Source organism: Mytilus galloprovincialis, chromosome 2, assembly GCF_965363235.1.
Source record: "Mytilus galloprovincialis chromosome 2, xbMytGall1.hap1.1, whole genome shotgun sequence".
NCBI lineage: Eukaryota > Metazoa > Mollusca > Bivalvia > Mytilida > Mytilidae > Mytilus > Mytilus galloprovincialis.
In genome coordinates this window covers 28,901,651-28,921,795 of record NC_134839.1, presented here as the reverse complement: position 1 = coordinate 28,921,795, position 20,145 = coordinate 28,901,651, and the positions used below count along the sequence as shown (strand labels likewise).

The window sequence follows — 20,145 nt, the reverse complement described above, 5'->3', positions numbered from 1 at the left end:
GCATTACCATGCACATTGGTCTTTTGATGTTGTCCCTAGAAACTTAAGTCTTACAATGAATTTATACATTTTGCTTTGAGACCAAAATATTGTCAAAAAATTATTATAACTTGCATTTTCAAATTATGAAAGGGTCTTCAGAACACCCAGATAGCATGATTTAGCATCATTTGTTCTATAGCTTCTTGGGCCTCCAGTTGCTCCAAAACCCTTCCAAAAAAATTTGCTATGCAATACATGTATAAATTATGCAGTTGGGAAAATAAAAGATTAATCATTTCAGCAGAGGAGGAGGATTAATTCTGATTTAATGGTACATAACGACTTGACTTGACTATACATGTATTATTTATAATTAACAAATCATTTAGAAATTGTATGCTTGTATACTTAAAGCGAGGAAATCACTATGTGATCCTTGTAAACTCATCGAACCTTTAAACAAACTTATAAGTAAGGGTTATCGTACCGATATTGTAATAAGATCTCTGAATATAGTTCACATTGGCACTAATATTGATATTGTCATTAGCAAATTAAAACATAACTAAATTTCATTATCTTTTGAGGCGAGATGTATAGAGACACAGACACGTTAACTTTTATTTCTATAGAAGTCGCTCTTCACTATACTACTACCTGTCGATACATTTATTTTTGGCATTGCACAAGTCATGTCTTCTTTGACTATTAATGACGTTAAAATACTAAATCCCTGTGATGTGTTTTAGTCGATTTTAGTCTCTGATGCATTATTTTTTATTATTAATTGGTTTTGGCTTTTAACTAGCTGTCAGTAACTGCGAGTACTCTCAAATCGTATTTTCTTGTTAATTCGACCTGTTGATACTGTTTATAATGCTTTTTTGTCATTTTTTATTTATACGGATCTTGTCTGTACACCAGCTTTGATTATTTGTAATATCTTCACTTATTCTTACAACATTTGTATAAACTTCAAGATTATAAAAAACCGGTTTTTTTCTAAAGTGAACATTGATTGGTTAAATATTTCTCAGTCATGTCCTGTTTTTGAATTTGTTTGTTAGCTTTTTGGTCATGAATGTTTGTCTCTAATATTTAATTAACTGTGCATTTGTATTCAGATATCGCAGATCAAATTTATTCGTTCATTGTTTAATCATACGTTTTTTGATTGAGTTAAGTCTGCCAATTGATATTTTATCGTATGTTTTTCTTTGTTGTGATGTTATGCTATTGTTTCAGAAAAAGGGAGAAGGTTTGGATCCATTAAAACGTTTAATCCCGCTGCAAATGTTTGCACCTGTCCTAAGTCAGGAATCTGATGTACAGTAGTTGTCGTTTGTTTATGTAATATATACGTGTTTCTCGTTTCTCGTTTTGTTTATATAGATTAGACCGTTGGTTTTCCCGTTTGAATGGTTTTACACTAGTAATTTTGGGGCCCTTTATAGCTTGTTGTTCGGTGTGAGCTAAGGCTCCGTGTTGAAGGCCGTACTTTAACCTATAATGGTTTACTTTTTAAATTGTTATTTGTATGGAGAGTTGTCTCATTGGCACTCACACCACATCTTCCTATATCTATTGTGAATATCATAAATATAGTTGTGAAAATGAATAATCAGTCCCTTGCTTTAATGAAAATGAAAAATCTTGCTTCAATGGTGCAGAAAATGAATAATCTGTCCTCTTAGTTTACAAAAATAAATATCCGATAAAAAAAAAAACAAATCCTCCTCCCCCCCCCCCCCCCCATCCCCACGACAGAACCACAGAATATCAAATGGTCGTCCCCTCAGTGAATCTAAGCTGAAACATACATTATGTTCAACCTTTTTTCTGTAATCATGACTTTCTACCGGAATTTGGTTACACGTAAAAAGAGTATCGAATCGGGAAAATGCAATACAGAATGAATAACACTGAAAAAAATTACGGACATCCCCTAAGAATTTATGAAGTCAAGCAATACTACGAATCGATGGTTTTATTTAGAAATAGCGGGAGCAATGCTGAGAACGTGACACCATTTGGATATTGTTTATCCCGTTATGATTAAACTTTAGATAGGACAGATATTATAATTAAAAAGCAGCCGTTGCCCTTTACTAGATATGTTACATATACATATGTCCTGCTTACGGCATGTGTACGAAATGTTTACTGTTAACAAAATTTATCAATGAATTATTTATAGACTTTTACCATATACATATGTTTATATTTTTTTAAAACTTTTTAACCCTTTATTATTAATTGTAATTCGAAGCGGCATATTATCGGTCGTTATATCCGACACAAAAGACATCATGTAATCTAATTTAATTTTATTTGTAATTTTTAAGCTCCCAACATTTTTCTCTGGCACTTTTTTGTAGTCTTAGTAGCCTGTTTTAATAGTGTCCTTTACAGTCAGCTTAAATCTTGCCTCGATGTCATTATATATATATAAAATTTCATGAAAACAAAAACAAAATAAGAGAAATAAGAAAATAAAAACATTACAAAACAGTATCTCTAGTCTGTATAAAAGTGTTTAATTTTAATGGCTTGAGGAAAGGAGTTGTCGTTCGTGACATTTATATTTCACAGTTCAGTAGTTTGAGTTCAACGAAATATACCTCTTTTAAATGGAAATTTTAAAACATTTTGTTCAAAAATTTAACGAGTAAGTGAACAGGAACCATGACGTAAACAAGTCGAGGATAAACAAACTTGTACATGTACAAAGATAAGACGGTTCACAGATATACATATATATATCAGTAAGTTTATGTAGACAAAAGTATAGAAACAGTATTTATCTTATCATTAACTATAATTGTGACTATTATATCGTGAATCGTTGTTATCGTAGTTATTTAAAAGGTCTTTTTAAATAGTATTTACAAATACATTGTACGTGTCACATAGTTTTACTTTTAACCATTGAATGTAATATCTGGAAGATTTCAACTCTTTGAATCAAGATTTGGATGTTTGGTAGGGGAGGATTTAAGATGTAAGGGACAGCCCCCTTACACAGCTCCATATACATGTATGTTTAATACATATACGTTTCATATGGCCTACTCCGAACTTTGCCATGTCCCCCGCCCCCTTTTTCACAATCCTGAATCTGCATCTGGTTGTAACGAGATTGCTATCACATGCATGTAGTTCAAAAGCCATACAAATAGTAATAATAATCTTATAAACCACTCGCCGTATTGTTTATACAATTTTGTTGAAGTTCATGATAGGCATAAGTTCATGGACCGATTCAAATATTGTCCTTCCATAATAAGCAGCCTAAGGAAGAATATCACGTCCATTTGGTAATTGCTGAAGCTTTATTACCCATTGTGGCTAAATCTGAACATTGATAACATTAGTCAGCAGGGAGTCCGGCCCCCGGACCAACATGTTATCTCATTTGATATCTTACCAAATCGTTTTGTTTATTTCAATCACAATGATTAGAATTCCAACAATTTGATGATTAACTTCAATAAAAGTTTATATTCACATATCGTGACACAAAAATGCCCTCGGTAAAAATAATTTATTTATATACTACGTAATTATTTCAAGGAAATGATAAAACAACATCATTTTACGCTATCATGTTTTACAACAATTAAAAAAAATATATATATTTGTGAATTTTACCACAAAACAACAAACATTCAAATTTACTATCATACATAAATTATGTAACAGATGAACTTATCAAACTTATGAAAGATTAAAACGAAAACACTGTTCTTATTTTCCTTGTACCACGTGGATGCAGATACACATTTATTGATGAAACATGTACATAAAACGTGTATGTTGTCAAACCAAAAAATAATTTCTATTGTGAAATAACATATAAATGGATACAAATGTATGACAAGATCAATATCTTGTTTTGTGAGATATATATCAGTCACATGTTTGGCAACAGCTGGTACATGTATTATTTCCGTTTCATAAAATATTCTTTTAGAACCGTGCCTCCTTTACTGAATAAAAATATCTATTTTATTAAAAAAAAATGAAACAATTAGAACCTTTTTATCGTACATGTAACAATGAAAATGAAAAATTAAGGGTAACAAATTATATGGTTATTTTAAATAGGATTTAGCTTTAAGGGGAAATAACATTTATGAAAAGGATTAATTGTTTTTTTGTTTGACTAAAGTCAAAATATCTAATTTTCTGTTAAGAAAATAATACAGCAAACGTACTCGACAAATATAAATCAATCAATAATCCAGAGGCGGATTTAGGGGGGGGGGGGCAGGGGGCCCTGACCCCCCCCCCCCCCTTTTGGGAAAAAAAATTGGTTGCTTATATAGGGAATCATTGAAGCATGACTGGAGCGGGCCCCCTCTTAGGTTAGTCAGTGGGCCCCCACTTATGAAAGTTTCTGGATCCGCCACTGTAATCTGTACACTATATCTAGGGGACATTAAAAAATATTGCGTTTTCAGGGTACCTATACATGTATGCTATTTAGATTATAAATAAATACGCTTGACGTTAGCCAACATTTTCAAAATCATATGTTTCAAGGAAAAATGAAGAAAATGAAGTTGCAAGTTTTTAAAAGATTTTTTTTAAAGCAAACAATAATGACGATTTAGATTTATTTTGATAAGATTAAAATATGTGTATGTTAAATATTTAGTTTAATGTATGTGCGTACATTCAGTGTCATGGTAAAAATTTAAAATTATTGTTTTCCTTATTGCCGCGAAATCTGCAAAATGAATTATTTCAGAATGTTTATGATAGCCCAAACGAAAAATTACAGTTTCTGTATTATTCCACGTAACAAGTTTTTTTTGTGCATGAAACACAGTTCAATCGATGAACATGAAATGCATATTTATCACTGTTACCGATACTAGTTCAAAAAGAGAGGCGAAAGGTACCAAAAGGACATTCAAACTCATATATATGCCAAAAATAAATTGATAATGCCATGTCTAAAGAACAAAAAGACCAATAGACAATTTATCAACAACAGAACACAAAACACAACATTGAAAAACTAATTAAAAGACTCATTTAAAACACGTACCCCACCCAAAAAAGGAAGATAAGCCGATCCTGTTCCATATGTGTATATATCTTTAGTATATATCTTTCTCCGTCGTGCTGCTCGTGGTGTTACTACAAATCCTATTAAAAGTTTTATTAGGAAGGTCAAATTTGCTAAAGGGGGCGGGGTTGTAGTTATACCAATTGGAACATGTCCATCGTGATTTGTGAAACAGATGTTCCATAACGATCAACCAACTCGTACGGTCGTCCGCAAAATTGACGAAGGGATAATTCCAACTTCACCACTTGGAACTCTTGGTTTGATTGCGTTATTGTGAGCAGCAACCCTCTATCAAGAAAATCATTATAGCAAATACAAGCCCTGTAATATCGTGTCAAATGGGAGATAACTACTCCGTATACACGCGCTGCTAGAATTTTGCTACATGGAAAAGTTTAAAATTGCAACAATATAATACTTGTTAAATTTGCAATAACGGGTTTACTGCGAGTACTCTCAGATCTGTTCATTGTGTCTTTTTGTGTGGGGATGTATAAGTACCGGGCCACGTCCACTTGTATTTTTGTCCATCTGATGAGTTAAGCCTTTTTCAACTGATTTTTATAGTTCGTTCTTATGTTGTGCTGTTATACATGTACCACTGTCCCAGGTTAGGATGAGGGTTGGGATCCTGCTTACATGTTTAACCCTGCCATATTATATATGTATGTGCCTGTCCCAAGTCAGGAGCCTGTAATTCAGTGGTTGTCGTTTGTTCGTGTGTTACATATTTGTTTTTCGTTCATTTTTTTTTTACATGAATAAGGCCGTTAGTTTTCTCGTTTGAATTGTTTTGCATTGTCTTATCGGGGCCTTTTATAGCTGACTATGCGGTATGGGCTTTGCTCATTGGTGAAGGCCGTACGGTGACCTATCGTTGTTAATGTCTGTGTCACTTTGGTCTTTTCTGGATAATTGTCTCATTGGCAATCATACCACATCTTCTTTTTTATATATTAGTGGGAAACCAAGAAACTAAGACCACAGAAGAAAATCCATACAGGTCGAATATGATCATCATTGCGGATCAGCGGCTTTAAGCTTACCGCATGGGATAGTTACTTATATTGTTAACGTATAACCTCTATATTGCTTTTAGGTTTTGGGTTGCTATCTTCCTGACTTCTTCAGGGAATCGGTAGCCGAATGGTCTAAGTTATTCATCAATTTTACATTAGCCTGTCAATTCAGTGGTTTTGATTTTCAACCCGAGCGTGGCAGGTGTGTTTTGATTCTTAATTCCACAGGTTTGTCTATTTCCCTGCCGATGGTCGGTGGGTTTGGGTTGGTTTTTTTTTTTTTTTTGTGGTACTCTTGTTCCTCCGTTAATAAAAAAAACTGGCGGCTGCGAACTAGGCAATAACCGCTAATCAATCAGCCATCTTGCTTCACTGATACAATATAGCAGCGTCCTTTCTTTGTAGAGTTTAAATCTGATTACAATTAGCAACATTCGATCGGTTTTAATTTGACAGCGACAGTCCAGTAAAGTTGCGACTACATAAACACAATATTATTTTAGTATATATTTAGATCAGTAACAACTTATGTCAATTTTCAGCGCTTAAGAACCAGACTGACGTATTTATTCTTAAAATCTTGGATCACACACCATTTTCTCGACAGATCGACTTAATGTCAAATTAAGTAACCCAGGACGTCGCGAGAGAGTCACAAGTGGCGTAAATATTGTGACCTTCCAGTAGCAATCCAATTCGTGTTTTAAATTAAAAAAATCTTCTCCTGATTGTAATACATTTTATATTAATATTATTTGGTCGAGACAACAACAAACCAACAATTATTTCAAAATACTATAAATATCTGTTTGTATCTTATTTATAAAGCTATCGCATTCGCATATATATACACAGTTAAATAACATAAATAACATAAATAACATAAATAGCTAACTCCCATGAATATTCAAAACAGAAATACCCCCTTTTCAAATGGCAAAGTATAAAGCTCAAACACATCAAAGAAAGGGAAAATAACTGTAATATTCCGGCCTGACTTAATTGGTACAGACATTTACTAATTTAAAGAAACTGGTGAATTAAACCTGGCTTTATAGCTTGCTAAACCTCTCACTTTTATCACAGTTGGATAACATGTCATAATATTGTAAACAGAGTGTGAGCAAAACAAACTAGTTTTGTGAGGGAGCAACCATTGCATTCAAGGCGGTTGTGAATGATAAATTTTTGCGTGAGTCGGAAATTTTTTCACGCAGATTGTTTACAACGCTATATCAATCAAATTTATTTTTTTCAAATTTAACAATATTATAGATTCCTAAAGCCTCGGTCACACCTTACCGGATAGCACGAACGGACGCCTAACGGATGAGTTGTTCGTTGACAAAATTGTTATCCGTTGAGAGTCCGTTGATGTACTGACCGAATAAAACGGACGTGTAACGAATGCATAACGGACAACGGATATGCAATGTACGAAAAACGGAAACGTACCGGACAGAACGGATATCGAACGTACATCCAACGGACGAGTACCGCATAAAATGGACACCTAACGGAAGCGTACCGGATAAAACGAAAAAATCCTTTTCAGATCCGTTCATCATCCGTTTTATCCGTTATACGTCCGGTAGAAGTCCGTTTCTCGTACTTTCAACATCCGTTTTATCCGTTAAACGTCCGGTAGACGTCCGTTGGTGAATTTATCCTCCAGACCTCCAACGGATGTATAACGGACACGTAACTACAAAACGGAAACGAAACGGACGAGTACTGTACAAAACGGACGCCTAACGGACGTTCAACGAACATTTCATCCGTTGGACGTCCGTTCAAAGTTTTGAACATGCTCAAAATTTTCCACCGGATAGAACGGACGTCGACGGATAAAACGTACGCTTAACGGACATGTAACGGATATGGACGGACGTCTAACGGATAAGAACAGACGTCTAACGGACATGAACGGATTGAAAAAAAGTTATCCGTTAGGCGTCCATTCGAGCTATCCGGTAAGGTGTGACCGAGGCTTGAGGAATGGTGAAGATCTTGATCAGAACAAATTTTTCGTCATCTGCTTGACCGCAATATTTTTTTCTTATAAATTGGGCATCAGAGTACCCCACCATTTTTATTTAAGGTAAATGGTTGTTTCCTATAAACGTTTCTCGTTTATGAATAGCTCTGTTTCGTCTGTTTCCTTGTCCGCTATTGGCTTTATATATATCTTCTCTTTAGTTTTGTCAGCTATTTGAGAATCTGCGATGACAATGTCCCCGGATTCTGCGACACTTTCAAAGAACTATTGATGTCACACACCCATCATTTTTTTCCTTTGTGACGTCAACATTTTACGGGAAACTTTTTGGTAATCAAGAGAACAGATAGCGATAAGGTGTATTCCTGACTTGATACAGGTATTTTCTTATTTAGAGAATAGTGGATTAAATCTGCTTTTATGAATAGCTAGCCGAACCTCTAACATGAATGACAGTCGCGTAAAACTCTAAAATAATATGTCTTGCTAATGTTAATGGTGTACTGAAATAATCTCAAATGACGTCACCAGTACGTCAGTCTATTTAAACATACGCGGAGTGAATGTGCATTTTATATACCAGGTAAAATTATCATAAAGAATATCAGAAAGGTAGGTTTGATTTTGCTGTAATTCTTTGTCCTTTTGCACATTTTGGCCATATACAGCTTGTTACGTGTTTCCCAGGACATCGTTTTACAAAAATCCGTACAATTTGCTTTCAAAATTTTTTTTTTTTTTTTAAATACAAGAAACGTAAGATTTCAACTGCGAGTGTTACAATGGTTATCGTAACTGATAAATGGAAACTTGCGTTCAGGAAGCAAAAGGGTGCTCTCTTTCACGGTCGCGTTAGTGTCTAAAAATAGTATATTTCAAAACAGAAAGTAGGAAGAAATTGATCAGGCGCGGATCCAAAAGGGGGGGGGGGTCGAGTAACTAGAGTTAGTTTCTAGATGCCGAAGCTGTGTACCTTTTTATTTGCTTTGAACTATCTATTTGTCTTCTGTCTTCGTGCTACAGTATCGTGCGTCTTTTCAGTGGTCGATGAAATCACAGTCGCTTGAATTTTAGTGATATATATATATATGTCATATATGAAAAAATAAATAAACAAATACTGTTATATTCAAGCGACTGTGATGAAATTTGACGTGACTCTATTTATGCATCCCACTATCGTTGTTTTTTTGTTGTTTTTTTTTTTTGGACGTTCTTATTTCAGAAGGGGTCCTGACCAGAGATTTTTTTTCCATTTTGGTTCACCCTTGCATTTCATTTTACTTAATTTGTACTTTATCGAGAAAGTCGACATGCAAATAAAGTCATCCACGTTTTTATTACTGTCTGTATGGATCAGAGCTATATTTGTATTTGTGAAAAATCCGACTTTCGTAGCACATGGATCTAATTATTATGCTATGAAAATTATTGAAATTGATGTTATTTTATAGATTCCAATTTAAAACTATGTTTCCTGTGAGCAATCTCGAAGAATGATTGTTTTAAATCAAATATCGCAAAACGGAGTTCCATAACCTTTCAATATTTACAGCGTGCTAAGTCACTAAAATCGAGTGCACCCTAAAAGGTGCATTGGTCCATTTTTATATTTGTTTCAACCAATATCTTAATTAATAAACTTGTTTTAGGAAGCATTGCTAGCACTGCATGCAATAATCCTCTATCTATTGGTGCTGAAGTACAAGGGGAAAGGTTTTGGACTTCCTAAAAAATGTCCATATGTTTAGCATTGAAACTACAAAAGGGTACATAAATCTAAAAGAATGCGGCAGTATTTGTACGGTTTTTCACAACAACAAAAATGGTTTAACTAATTTCTACAAGAATAATTTTATAGTAACATTTTATATTTGAAATACCTATGAAAGCTCTATTTTTTATATTTATATTAACGTTTTTTTATACGATAACTTTTTTACCAAGAAGTAATTTATTTTACCTGTCTGTAAATCAGTAAATCCACGCGTGCTTGACAGTATTCCTTTGCATACAACATATAGAAAATCAGGTGAAGTTTTTGCAACCTCGTACCAAATTTTAAGTTTATTCAAGCTGTTAAACTCGTCTACAGGTACCAATGATATTGATTGATCGTGGATATCTGGCATCTTTTTTTTATCCTAACTTGTCAAAGTTACAAGCCGTGTTATTAAATAGAAGGGGGGGCTAATTCCATAAAACGAATTATCCCCCTCCCCGGGCAAAGCTAAAAAATTTTACAAACTCTACGCTTTCTATTTCAAAGTACCGTCGTACTGTTTGCATGATATGTGTTGTCACTGTACATTTTCTGTATAATCTTGGCTTTCGGTATACTGACGAAATGAAATGAACTTAAAACAATTTTGGAACCATGACATATGGTAGTTTTTGCGATTAAGTTGAATGTGACAAATTTGTGAACTATTTTGTAGCTTGTGACGGATGAAATTAGTCGTGTGTTTATTATGGAGCGTTACATTGGTGTCATCACTTAACAGAGGGTTAATCATACAGGCCGAAGCTAAGTTAGACGGACTCAGAAATGCCTTGAGAGAATTAGAAAATGAATTTCAAAGAGGTTAGTGTAAACATATGCTCTCCATTAATCAAAGTACTGGTTATGAAAGTGTTGATTTTCCAACCTTGCTATGATAGACGAACCTAATAATGACTCGACATCAGAATATGAACTTCTATGAGGTTTAAACAATTGTATATTCTTTTCTTTCATCAAAGTATGGTCGTACTGATTAATCAGATATTAGCATTGAATATAGAAATGTTTAAAGATGGGGGTTTTTTTTGGGTCAAAATTGAAACAAAAGTTAAGATTTTAACAACAATTATTCTCCCTTTAATGTTATTGAATCAATTCAACTTTTAATTTCATTGTTAAACTATGTATCATATTTGTTGTTCGTTCAGTATTTTGTACATAAATAAGCCTATTCGTTTTCTCGTTTTAATTATTAAGCATTTGTCTTTTCGGGCTCTTTTATAGCTGATTATGCGGTATTGGTTTTGATCATTGTTGAAGGTCGTACGGATGGCTATTGTTGTTAATTTCTGAGTCTTATGGTCTCTTGTGGAGAGTTGGCTCATTGGCAATCATACCATATTTTCTTATTTGTATAGCGTAAGCGACTTATAATAATTAATATGACTGTATTTTGACTATTTTCAAATTATAACTGTACTTTTAGATGAAAATCTTGTGCAAGAATGGTTCAGTTCGATCGACGAGGAAATGAGACGCTTAAACAATGAGTATGCTAATGCTGAATGGGACTTTGAAACAAATATGACAAATGAAACAGAAACTAAGGTAAACAATGTTATTTTGTGTTAGTGTATACTGTTGAAAAGCAAAAGTGAACGGGAATATATATTTTCGAAAACTTTGCAGTAATTCACTATTAAACAATCGTGATAGTAAATGCAAACCCTCGTTTTATAATGTTAAATTTAGCATGGAAATGGATAATATAATAAAGAGACAACAACCCGACCAAAGAGAAAATAAAAGCCGAAAACTAAATACTCTGCAACACGAATCAATGCTATTCCATACGAATCAAACAACAAAGAAACAACATTTTCCACTTAAATCAGCTATGAGACAGCTAGCTTTTTAGAAAAAAGCTTTTACTTGTATTGTGTTTAAATTAGGTGATGTGAACATTGGTAGTCTTTGGATGTCATCTCGCTAGTTAATTAAATGACGTCAAGTCTAAGATTCTCACGAAATGCTGACACATTTTAACGAATCCATAGATTAAAAATCGTTTATTTCTGACTGTTTGTGTAATTTAGATATAAGGTTTAGAATGTTAAAAACCAAATGTGAGAATATGAATGAAATCAGCGAAACTGACAGATAAGAGATAGATATTAATTTTAATGTTTCATTGTCAACAACTGAAGCTTTAGCGGAATAATACTTCTTTTTTATTTAACAGCATGTTCAGATGTCTATTAAAGCATCTAGATCCATGAAAGAAATAGCATTTAAGGCTAGAGAACAACAAAAACTGCACTACTTGAGAAAAGATACGAGACGGAGGCTCCGGTTGATGGCACAGTTTTCTGATCCAACTGATAAAAACGTTTTAGAGTAAGTGTGTTGATAGAATCTTCTCATATATCACGTGGGTGGGTTACCAAGAAAAAACAATCATATCGTCAAACAAGAGGTCAAAGGAAAAGGGGTGTTACGGTTCAAAATGATAAATTGATGCCGAGCGTAGCCAGTCGATTCTTTTGACATTTTTTATCGATGCGTGAAGTCTCTTAAACGCCACTGCTTTGGTTAAACCACAAAGAACATTCCGATATTGGAGAGGGTACTACATTTAACTTTTAGATACTTACTTCTTATTCTATTCATCTTTTTAAGGCAGTTGGAGAAAACTCGATCTGCACTTGAAAACATTTATGCTGCTGGTACCCTTCAAAAAGACGGCAAAGTTTATAACATGGAACCAGAACTTACAAAACTAATGCAAGAGGAGAGAGACCCGGATGTATTGAATTGGGCATGGAAAGGATGGCGAAACGAGACAGGCAAACAGATGAAGACTTTATATGCAGAAATGGTCAAATTATTGAACTTAGGAGCAGTAGAAAATGGTAGGGATAAACCAGCAATAGTCCTCAAATAGGAAATATCAAATAGCAATAAAACAATTAAAGCTTTTGATATAGTAAAAAATTCTGGATTTGTGTGAAAAATGTTTTATCTCTATTACCAACACATTTATTTTCAATTATACATCTTTCGAGATAAGTCGTTTACAGAAAAGTACTCTCTTTAAAAATATATACTAATAAAATGAGAAATCGAAAGAAATCATTTTCTAATTTGTTATTTTTTTTAGAATTTTCCGATTATGGTGACGCTTGGAGAAAGAGTCAGTTTGATGATACACCTGAGTTACTTCAAATGTGCGAAACATTATGGAAAGAAGTTTCACCTCTGTACAAAAAGCTCCATGCTTTTGTAAGAATGAGACTTAAAGATTACTACACAAAGCACTATCCAAACTATAAGTTTCCAACTGACGGAACAATACCAGCACATCTACTTGGTAATAAGATGAAATGTTATATTAGTACTATGTATGCGAGTAAAATTCCTTACCCTTTTTTCCTTTCAAAGATATACATATTTTAAGAGTTTTTCTGAGCATATGATTCAAATGTCATGTAAGTATATTCAGGGATAAACGTTTTGATTATTAGATATCAATAATTTAATAATTTTTCGTTTATCTGTTCAGTCCCATTTTACCCTTATGCTCTCTTGATATCAGGAATAGCTTTACACGGCACACGTTATACAATAAGAGTGGGGCTTTACGTTTACTGTGCGTCTCACCGTTCGAAATTTAGCTCGTTTGACACTTATCGGGTAAAATTATTTTAGTCTTTAAGTTAGATAACCATAATTTGAAGTCACATCAAATAATTTTTTTTACTCATGTTCAGTATTTAAAGATGTAAGCTTTTAATTAAATTGTGTGTCTCAATTTAGACCTCGATTTAACGGTTAACTGAATATAAAACTCGGGTTACATTTTTTTGGTAAAGACTGTTTAACATTAGGGTTATGGTCGCAACAACTTATGATTAACTTTGTACTCGCACTAATTATGATGTGAACTTTTGATATTCTTCTGAAAATCTGTCATGGCTACCATTTTACTTTTTTCCTGAAGACATTTTCATCTGTCTAAAGTTATGATTCCTAAACAGCTTAAAGGTTAAGCACATAAAGATGTACAAACCAAACTGAGCATACAAGAGAAGTAATCAATATCAATTTTTATACAGGAAATATGTGGGCACAAGAGTGGCAAGGTGTCTATGAAATCGTCAAACCTTTCCCGGATGTATCAGAAGCTGACGTCACTAACGAAATGGCGAAACAAAACTATGATGTACATAAACTATTCACCATGGCGGAAGAATTTTACATGTCTCTTGGTTTGAAGCCAATGACAAAAACCTTTTGGGAAAAGTCAGTTCTGGTTCGACCTGAAAATAAAAAAATCCAGTGCCATGCTTCAGCAACCGATTTCTTTACTGACGAAACAGACGAACAATATGATGACTTCAGGTATAGTTACATGACTGATTTATATGGGGACGAAGTCCCCAATTACGGTAGAAAAATTAAAAAAAAAATAAAAAAATAAAAAATTCGGGAAAATTTTCATTGTATGAATGAACTCAAAATCGTTCAATTTTATTTTGTCGCTTTTCGTAATTCCTGAATTTGCGCAGAACACAGAAATTACTTCCTTCTTAGGGTCTCGTTGTCGTGAGACTTTGAGTAGTCTAGTAAAATATAGGAACTCAAGGAACACAATACCAATATTTCATTTATTTTACTGTGATCAAGTCAGTATCAAAAACAAAAAGTCCTTTATTCTATATACCAAAAGATGTAGAAATGTTTAAAGTTTTATTGTGATTTTTTCCATGCTTTTATTCATGCTCATTTTAATATTCTGACGAAGGTGAACAGAAAGTAAAATATTTCTTGAAAAGTTTGCTATGTATTCTAAGTTCTAACCAAATAAAAATCCTTAAAATTTGCATTTGTGTTTAACACATTAGATGAGGACAACAAACCTCATGAAAATATGGCCAAATAAACAATAAAAACTTCAGACATTTCTACATCTTATGGTAACAATTTTTAAAAATCGCGCATGAAATTACTTCGTAATTTTTTTTTGATTAATATAGATTTTGGTTGAAATGATAGAACATTTTTGGAGTGGGAACTCACTTTTGTCCTATGACTGTATATATATCAATGTTTCGAAAATGTTGTCAAAAAGAAAATGCTGTCGCCAGTTATTGTCTTTACTGCTAAAAATCTTTGATTAAATTGGGGTGTTGAAAGGGCTATTATATATATATGATAAAGATGATGCGAGTTTTGTGTGTTACTCGTTCGTGAAAATAGCAATTATGATTTCAAACATTTTCTTTCATAGTTTTTCTGGAATTGGTATTTTTCGGATATAAAAGCTTTATATATATTACACGGATTTGGCTATACTTTTTGGACCTTTTGGATTATAGCTCTTCATCTTTTATATAAGCTTTGGATTTCAAATATTTTGGCCACGAGCATCACTGAAGAGACATGTATTGTCGAAATGCGCATCTGGTGCAAGAAAATTGGTACCGTTAATTTTATTAATGAACATATTGTTTTAATTCGTACAAGTTTTAAGCATCAAATGATTCTGTTTATGAATCTCGTTTACTGTTCGGAATGTTGTCATAATTTTCTTTTAAGGAAATAGACGAGAAACATTTTGAAAATCATAATTCATTTTATCTGGGAACAGTATGTTCCTAATATTTTATTGAAAATCATGGTAATTATATTTCAATGTTGGTAGGATCAAAATGTGTACTGTGGTCGATTCTACCTACTTTGAAACTATTCATCACGAGATGGGCCATATACAATACTTCATGGAATATAGAAACCAACCAGTCGATTTCAGAGACGGTGCTAACCAAGCATTCCATGAGGCCATTGGTGATACTATATCATTATCTGTAAATACTAACAAACATCTAAAAGCTGTTGGACTCATTCCTGAAGATCATACAAACAATCTGGATGAAGAAAAAAGTAAGTGTTGTTTGTACAATTTGACACTGAGAGAGATGGGTTGATTACCAATAAGACAACTATTCACCAGAGTCCCGATTACGCAGATGAAAGAAATACTGAGCGGTAAAATCAGCTATAAAAAAAGTTCTGATATGACACAATTTGAAATAATTCAAAAACGAAAACAAACGACCTGATTTATAACAAAATAATTAACGTAACATAACAAGGCAGAAACAAACAACAACCTCCTCAATTACAGACACCTTTATATAATGTGTTCATTGATAAGAATACAAAGTCATCCGGGGTTCTCATATTTCTACATATTTTGCTGTCCTCCTTTTCTGCTGGGACTATTATACTAAATACTAACTAGTATAATAGTTCCAGTTTTCTCTGATGATGAAATGTTTATGCAATTAAAAGGTAAACTTAGTGATACTGATATTAAACATTACAGTTCAGTGGTCTATGAATAAAGTTTAGCCCATGTTTTACAAAATCTTTTTGTAGTCTAATGACTTAGGAAAAATTAAGAGCTAACAGTCGGACCGTGACAAGAATGTTCAACTGCATGTATCTGTTGTATTTATGTTCCAAAACAAATGTATTTGATACTACACACCTTAAAAACGAAAATGTTGTTAATTTTTTTCCAAAAGATTTGGCAGGTTAAAATGTATCAAATATTTTCTATGTTACTATATGGTTTTTATTGTGATCAGTAAATTTGCTTTAAAACATTATAAACAATGTTTGCTTATGTGGCGGACTTGAACACATACATAACAACCATAAAATCAATCTTACGGGGTTCAAAATGACGAATCGTTTGGGTTTTTTTTCCCCCATTTGTTTGTAATGTTGTTTTATTCCTATAGGAACGTTCAGTATATAATTCTTTCTTCGTTTTCTTAAGCTCCCATATAATTTCAATCCAAAACTACAGTTCGGTTATCACAGATTTCACAAATATATATTTAGAAGCTATAATTACACATTAATATGATGACGAAAATGCTATGCGTTGAACACCAGTTGCGAAACGTCAACTTAAATACCAGCGTGTACTTTTAAAGAAAATACATAAAGAAAGCTATCCGGTTCAATACAAATACTTTGTACGTGCACATTTTTTTTTTCAGAAAGAGATTTGAACATGCTTATGAAGCAAGCATTGTTTAAGATAGCCTTCTTACCGTATGGTTATCTGATAGACCTTTGGAGATTTCGGGTATTCGACGGTACGATTCAGGAGAGTGATTACAATAAAGAATGGTGGAAACTCAGGTGAAACAAAATCTCTCTTAATAACTTACAGAAAATGTACCGGAATTGCTTTGTTTTTTTTTCAAAAATTAACTAACAACTCTGAAAAATACAAAACGATATACAGAAGGGTTTAAAAAAACAAAAATCAATACAGCTTGAAGTTGCAACAAATGTCGTCGATGGGTAGCCACAATCTTCTTAACCTGCATCTGTTAAAAAAAAATGTCTCGTTTGACAAAGGGACAAATACAGTACAAAACAGTGCCTATATAACTACTTTGATATCACAAAAATGTCCCTGACGGTCATCATGTATTGTCTTATGTGACTTTTCTCATTCTTTCAATTTTTGTTTTGTGATATTTTCATTGACACTCAACATGTTAGGTCCTGTTTCATTAAAATACAACCAACATATTTTGTTATATTTTGAAAATTGTTTAATTTTGCTGAACGATATTTTATATATTGTGTTTTAATACTCGTAGGTTAGAATACCAAGGAGTGTCTTCACCTGTTGTACGAACCAGCGAAGATTTTGATCCTGGAGCAAAGTTCCATATACCATCCAACTCGCCGTATATATGGTACTTTATTTCGTTTTTAAAAGATATCATTAATTTAGGTTTTTCTTTCTATATAATATTTTTTCTATAACACTCACGTCATTAACTTTTTGATAACAACTATTTTCCGATTATAACATATATAAATGATAACAATTTTACTGCACCAGATGCGCATTTCAATAGTTATGTCTCTACAGTAACCAAAAAAAATAATATCAAAATCAAAATTCTGATGCAATGTCGAAGAGCAGATAAAACTAACTAAGGATCATACAAAGTAATCAAATCTGGACAAAAAAAATCACAACTTTTTAAGAAGAATATATATTCCTCAATACGAAATGGTTTGAAAATTTCATAACAGCAAATTTTGAAATAACAATTATATGTGTCTTTTTATGAACGTTTCTTATATTTTAGTTACTTTGTCAGTTTTATAGTACAGTTTCAATTTTATGAATCCCTTTGTAAGGCGAGCGGACATACGGGTCCATTGCATACCTGTGATTACTATCGATCCAAAGGAGCCGGTGATAAATTAAGGTAAACATAAACTAATATAGATAATTCCCATGTCTTGTTTTCAAACTCTTCAAATTTACGAATATTAATTTGTAATTATAAACTTGCTTCAACATTTAGACAGAGTTTTTTTCTAGATATGTTTGGGTTTTAATGACGATTTTTTTAGCAAGAAATACATACAAACAATCACAGACGTGTTGATTTTAAATTTTAAAAAAATAGAAGACAGAAAATGAATAAAATTTGCATCCAGAATAACGAATTACTGTTAAAAAATCAACAAACACAACGATGTTATCAGTTAAAAAACTCACCAAGAAAGTTTTTCAGGTTTCCTAAATTTTTAACTTAATAGAAGCATCAGCTTACCCTTAAATTATCAAACTTCGCAATTTCGGATTCATATACTTATTTTTTTTGTAAATCTTTTCAGATCATTCCTGGAGTTGGGGCAAAGTAAACCCTGGCGTGAAGCAATGAAAGTTCTAACTGGCAGCATGAATATTAAAGCTGATGCTATAACAGAATATTTCCGCCCACTGACCGAATGGTTGGATAAGGAATTGCAAGAAAAAGGTCAAACTGTTGGATGGGAAGGCGCCAACATTAATTTTGAATAAATATATATTTGTCTATTGTCTTACAGTTTGAACTTAACACAATAATTATAGTTGCTCCAGCGCCACAGATGTAAAACGTTTTTCATTGTAAAGCAAGCATAGGTATAGCTTGAGGAGAAGATGTTACTAAACTGAAAAACTGATGTCTAATATAAGTGAGAGGTTTTGCCATTTGATTAGGGACTTTCCGTTTTGAATTTTTCTCGGAGTTCAGTATTTTTGTGATTTTACTTTTTCCCATTTGCTCTTTTTGAACATCAAGATGTTTAAACACAAAAAGGAACAAAGTTAATGGCACTGTGCTATATACATAAGCTTAGCATATATATATTAACTCCTTACAGATACCCGTATTGAAATTATGTACGTTATACTCATGTTTCGTCTACAAAAGGCTGTTCATCGATGCTCAAATAAAAAAGTTCTTTTAAAAAAAGGTCAAACAAAGTACGAGGTTGGAGAGCTTAAAGACCATAAATTCCAAAATGTTTTGCAACTTATATCTAAGATAAAATGAACAAGAGTGCACACACTGAAATGTCTCGCCTTCCTTACTAATCATTGATGTTATGTTGATAGTCCTAAGTATAAAGCTTTATTACAACTGTCACATAAACTTAACATTAACCAAGATAGCTAAACAAAGACCAATGAAACATGAAAATGAGGTCAAGGTCAGATGAACCATGCCAGGCAGACATGTACAGCTAACAAAGCTTCCATACAACAAATATAGTTGACCTATTACTTATAGTTTAAGAAAAATAGACCAAAACACAAAAACTTAACTCTGTGCAATGAACCGTGCAATTGAGGTCATGGTCAAATAAATCTGCGGGACTGACAAATAGATCATAATATATTTCCATACACCAAATATAGTTGACCTTTGGCATGTAATATTAGATAAAAAGACCAAAACTTAAAAACTTAACTTTGACCACTGAACCATGGAAATGAGGTCAAGGTCAAGATGACATCTGCTCGCTAGACATGTACACCTTACAATCATTCCATACAACAAATATAGTAAACCTATAGCATATAGTATGAGAAAAACAGACCAAAACACAAAAACTTAACTATAACCACTGAACCATGAAAATGAGGTCAAGGTCAGATGATACCTGCCAGTTGGACATGTACACCTTCCAGTCCTTCCATACACCAAATATACTAGCCCTATTGCTTATAGTATCTGAGATATGGACTTGACCACCAAAACTTAACCTTGTTCACCGATCCATGAAATGAGGTCAAGTGAAAACTGTCTGACGGACATGAGGACCTTGCAAGCTACGCACATACCAAATATAGTTATCCTATTACTTATAATAAGAGAGAATTCAACATTACAAAAATTCTGAACTTTTTTTTCAAGTGGTCACTGAACCATGAAAATGAGGTCAAGGACATTGGACATGTGAC

The 20,145-nt window shown here is 33.0% G+C and overlaps 1 protein-coding gene across 2 annotated transcripts; it reads left to right on the top strand.

The window, feature by feature from the left end:
• Positions 1-2,570: 2,570 nt before the first annotated feature.
• Positions 2,571-18,730, top strand: LOC143063319 (angiotensin-converting enzyme-like). 2 transcript variants are annotated; one of them, XM_076235389.1, is made up of 12 exons: positions 2,571-2,747; positions 10,519-10,664; positions 11,290-11,411; positions 12,046-12,200; positions 12,483-12,715; positions 12,964-13,173; positions 13,919-14,204; positions 15,508-15,746; positions 16,877-17,021; positions 17,492-17,590; positions 17,993-18,115; positions 18,531-18,730. In XM_076235389.1, the coding sequence occupies exons 2-12, from the start codon at positions 10,529-10,531 to the stop codon at positions 18,715-18,717; spliced, it is 1,935 nt and encodes a 644-aa protein (XP_076091504.1). In that variant the 5' UTR covers positions 2,571-2,747; positions 10,519-10,528; the 3' UTR covers positions 18,718-18,730. The 2 variants fall into 2 exon arrangements, with proteins under 2 accessions (XP_076091504.1, XP_076091505.1); XM_076235390.1 differs by lacking the exon at positions 2,571-2,747 and adding an exon at positions 8,594-8,692.
• The last annotated feature ends 1,415 nt before the right edge of the window (positions 18,731-20,145 follow it).

Bases quoted from the DNA above. Each gene is read 5' to 3' on its own strand.
- LOC143063319 (XM_076235389.1), top strand. From the start codon at position 10,529: ATGAAATTAGTCGTGTGTTTATTATGGAGCGTTACATTGGTGTCATCA. The intron at 10,665-11,289 runs GTTAGTGTAAAC...CTGTACTTTTAG, and splicing joins AGAAAATGAATTTCAAAGAG to ATGAAAATCTTGTGCAAGAA. The intron at 11,412-12,045 runs GTAAACAATGTT...TTTATTTAACAG, and splicing joins CAAATGAAACAGAAACTAAG to CATGTTCAGATGTCTATTAA.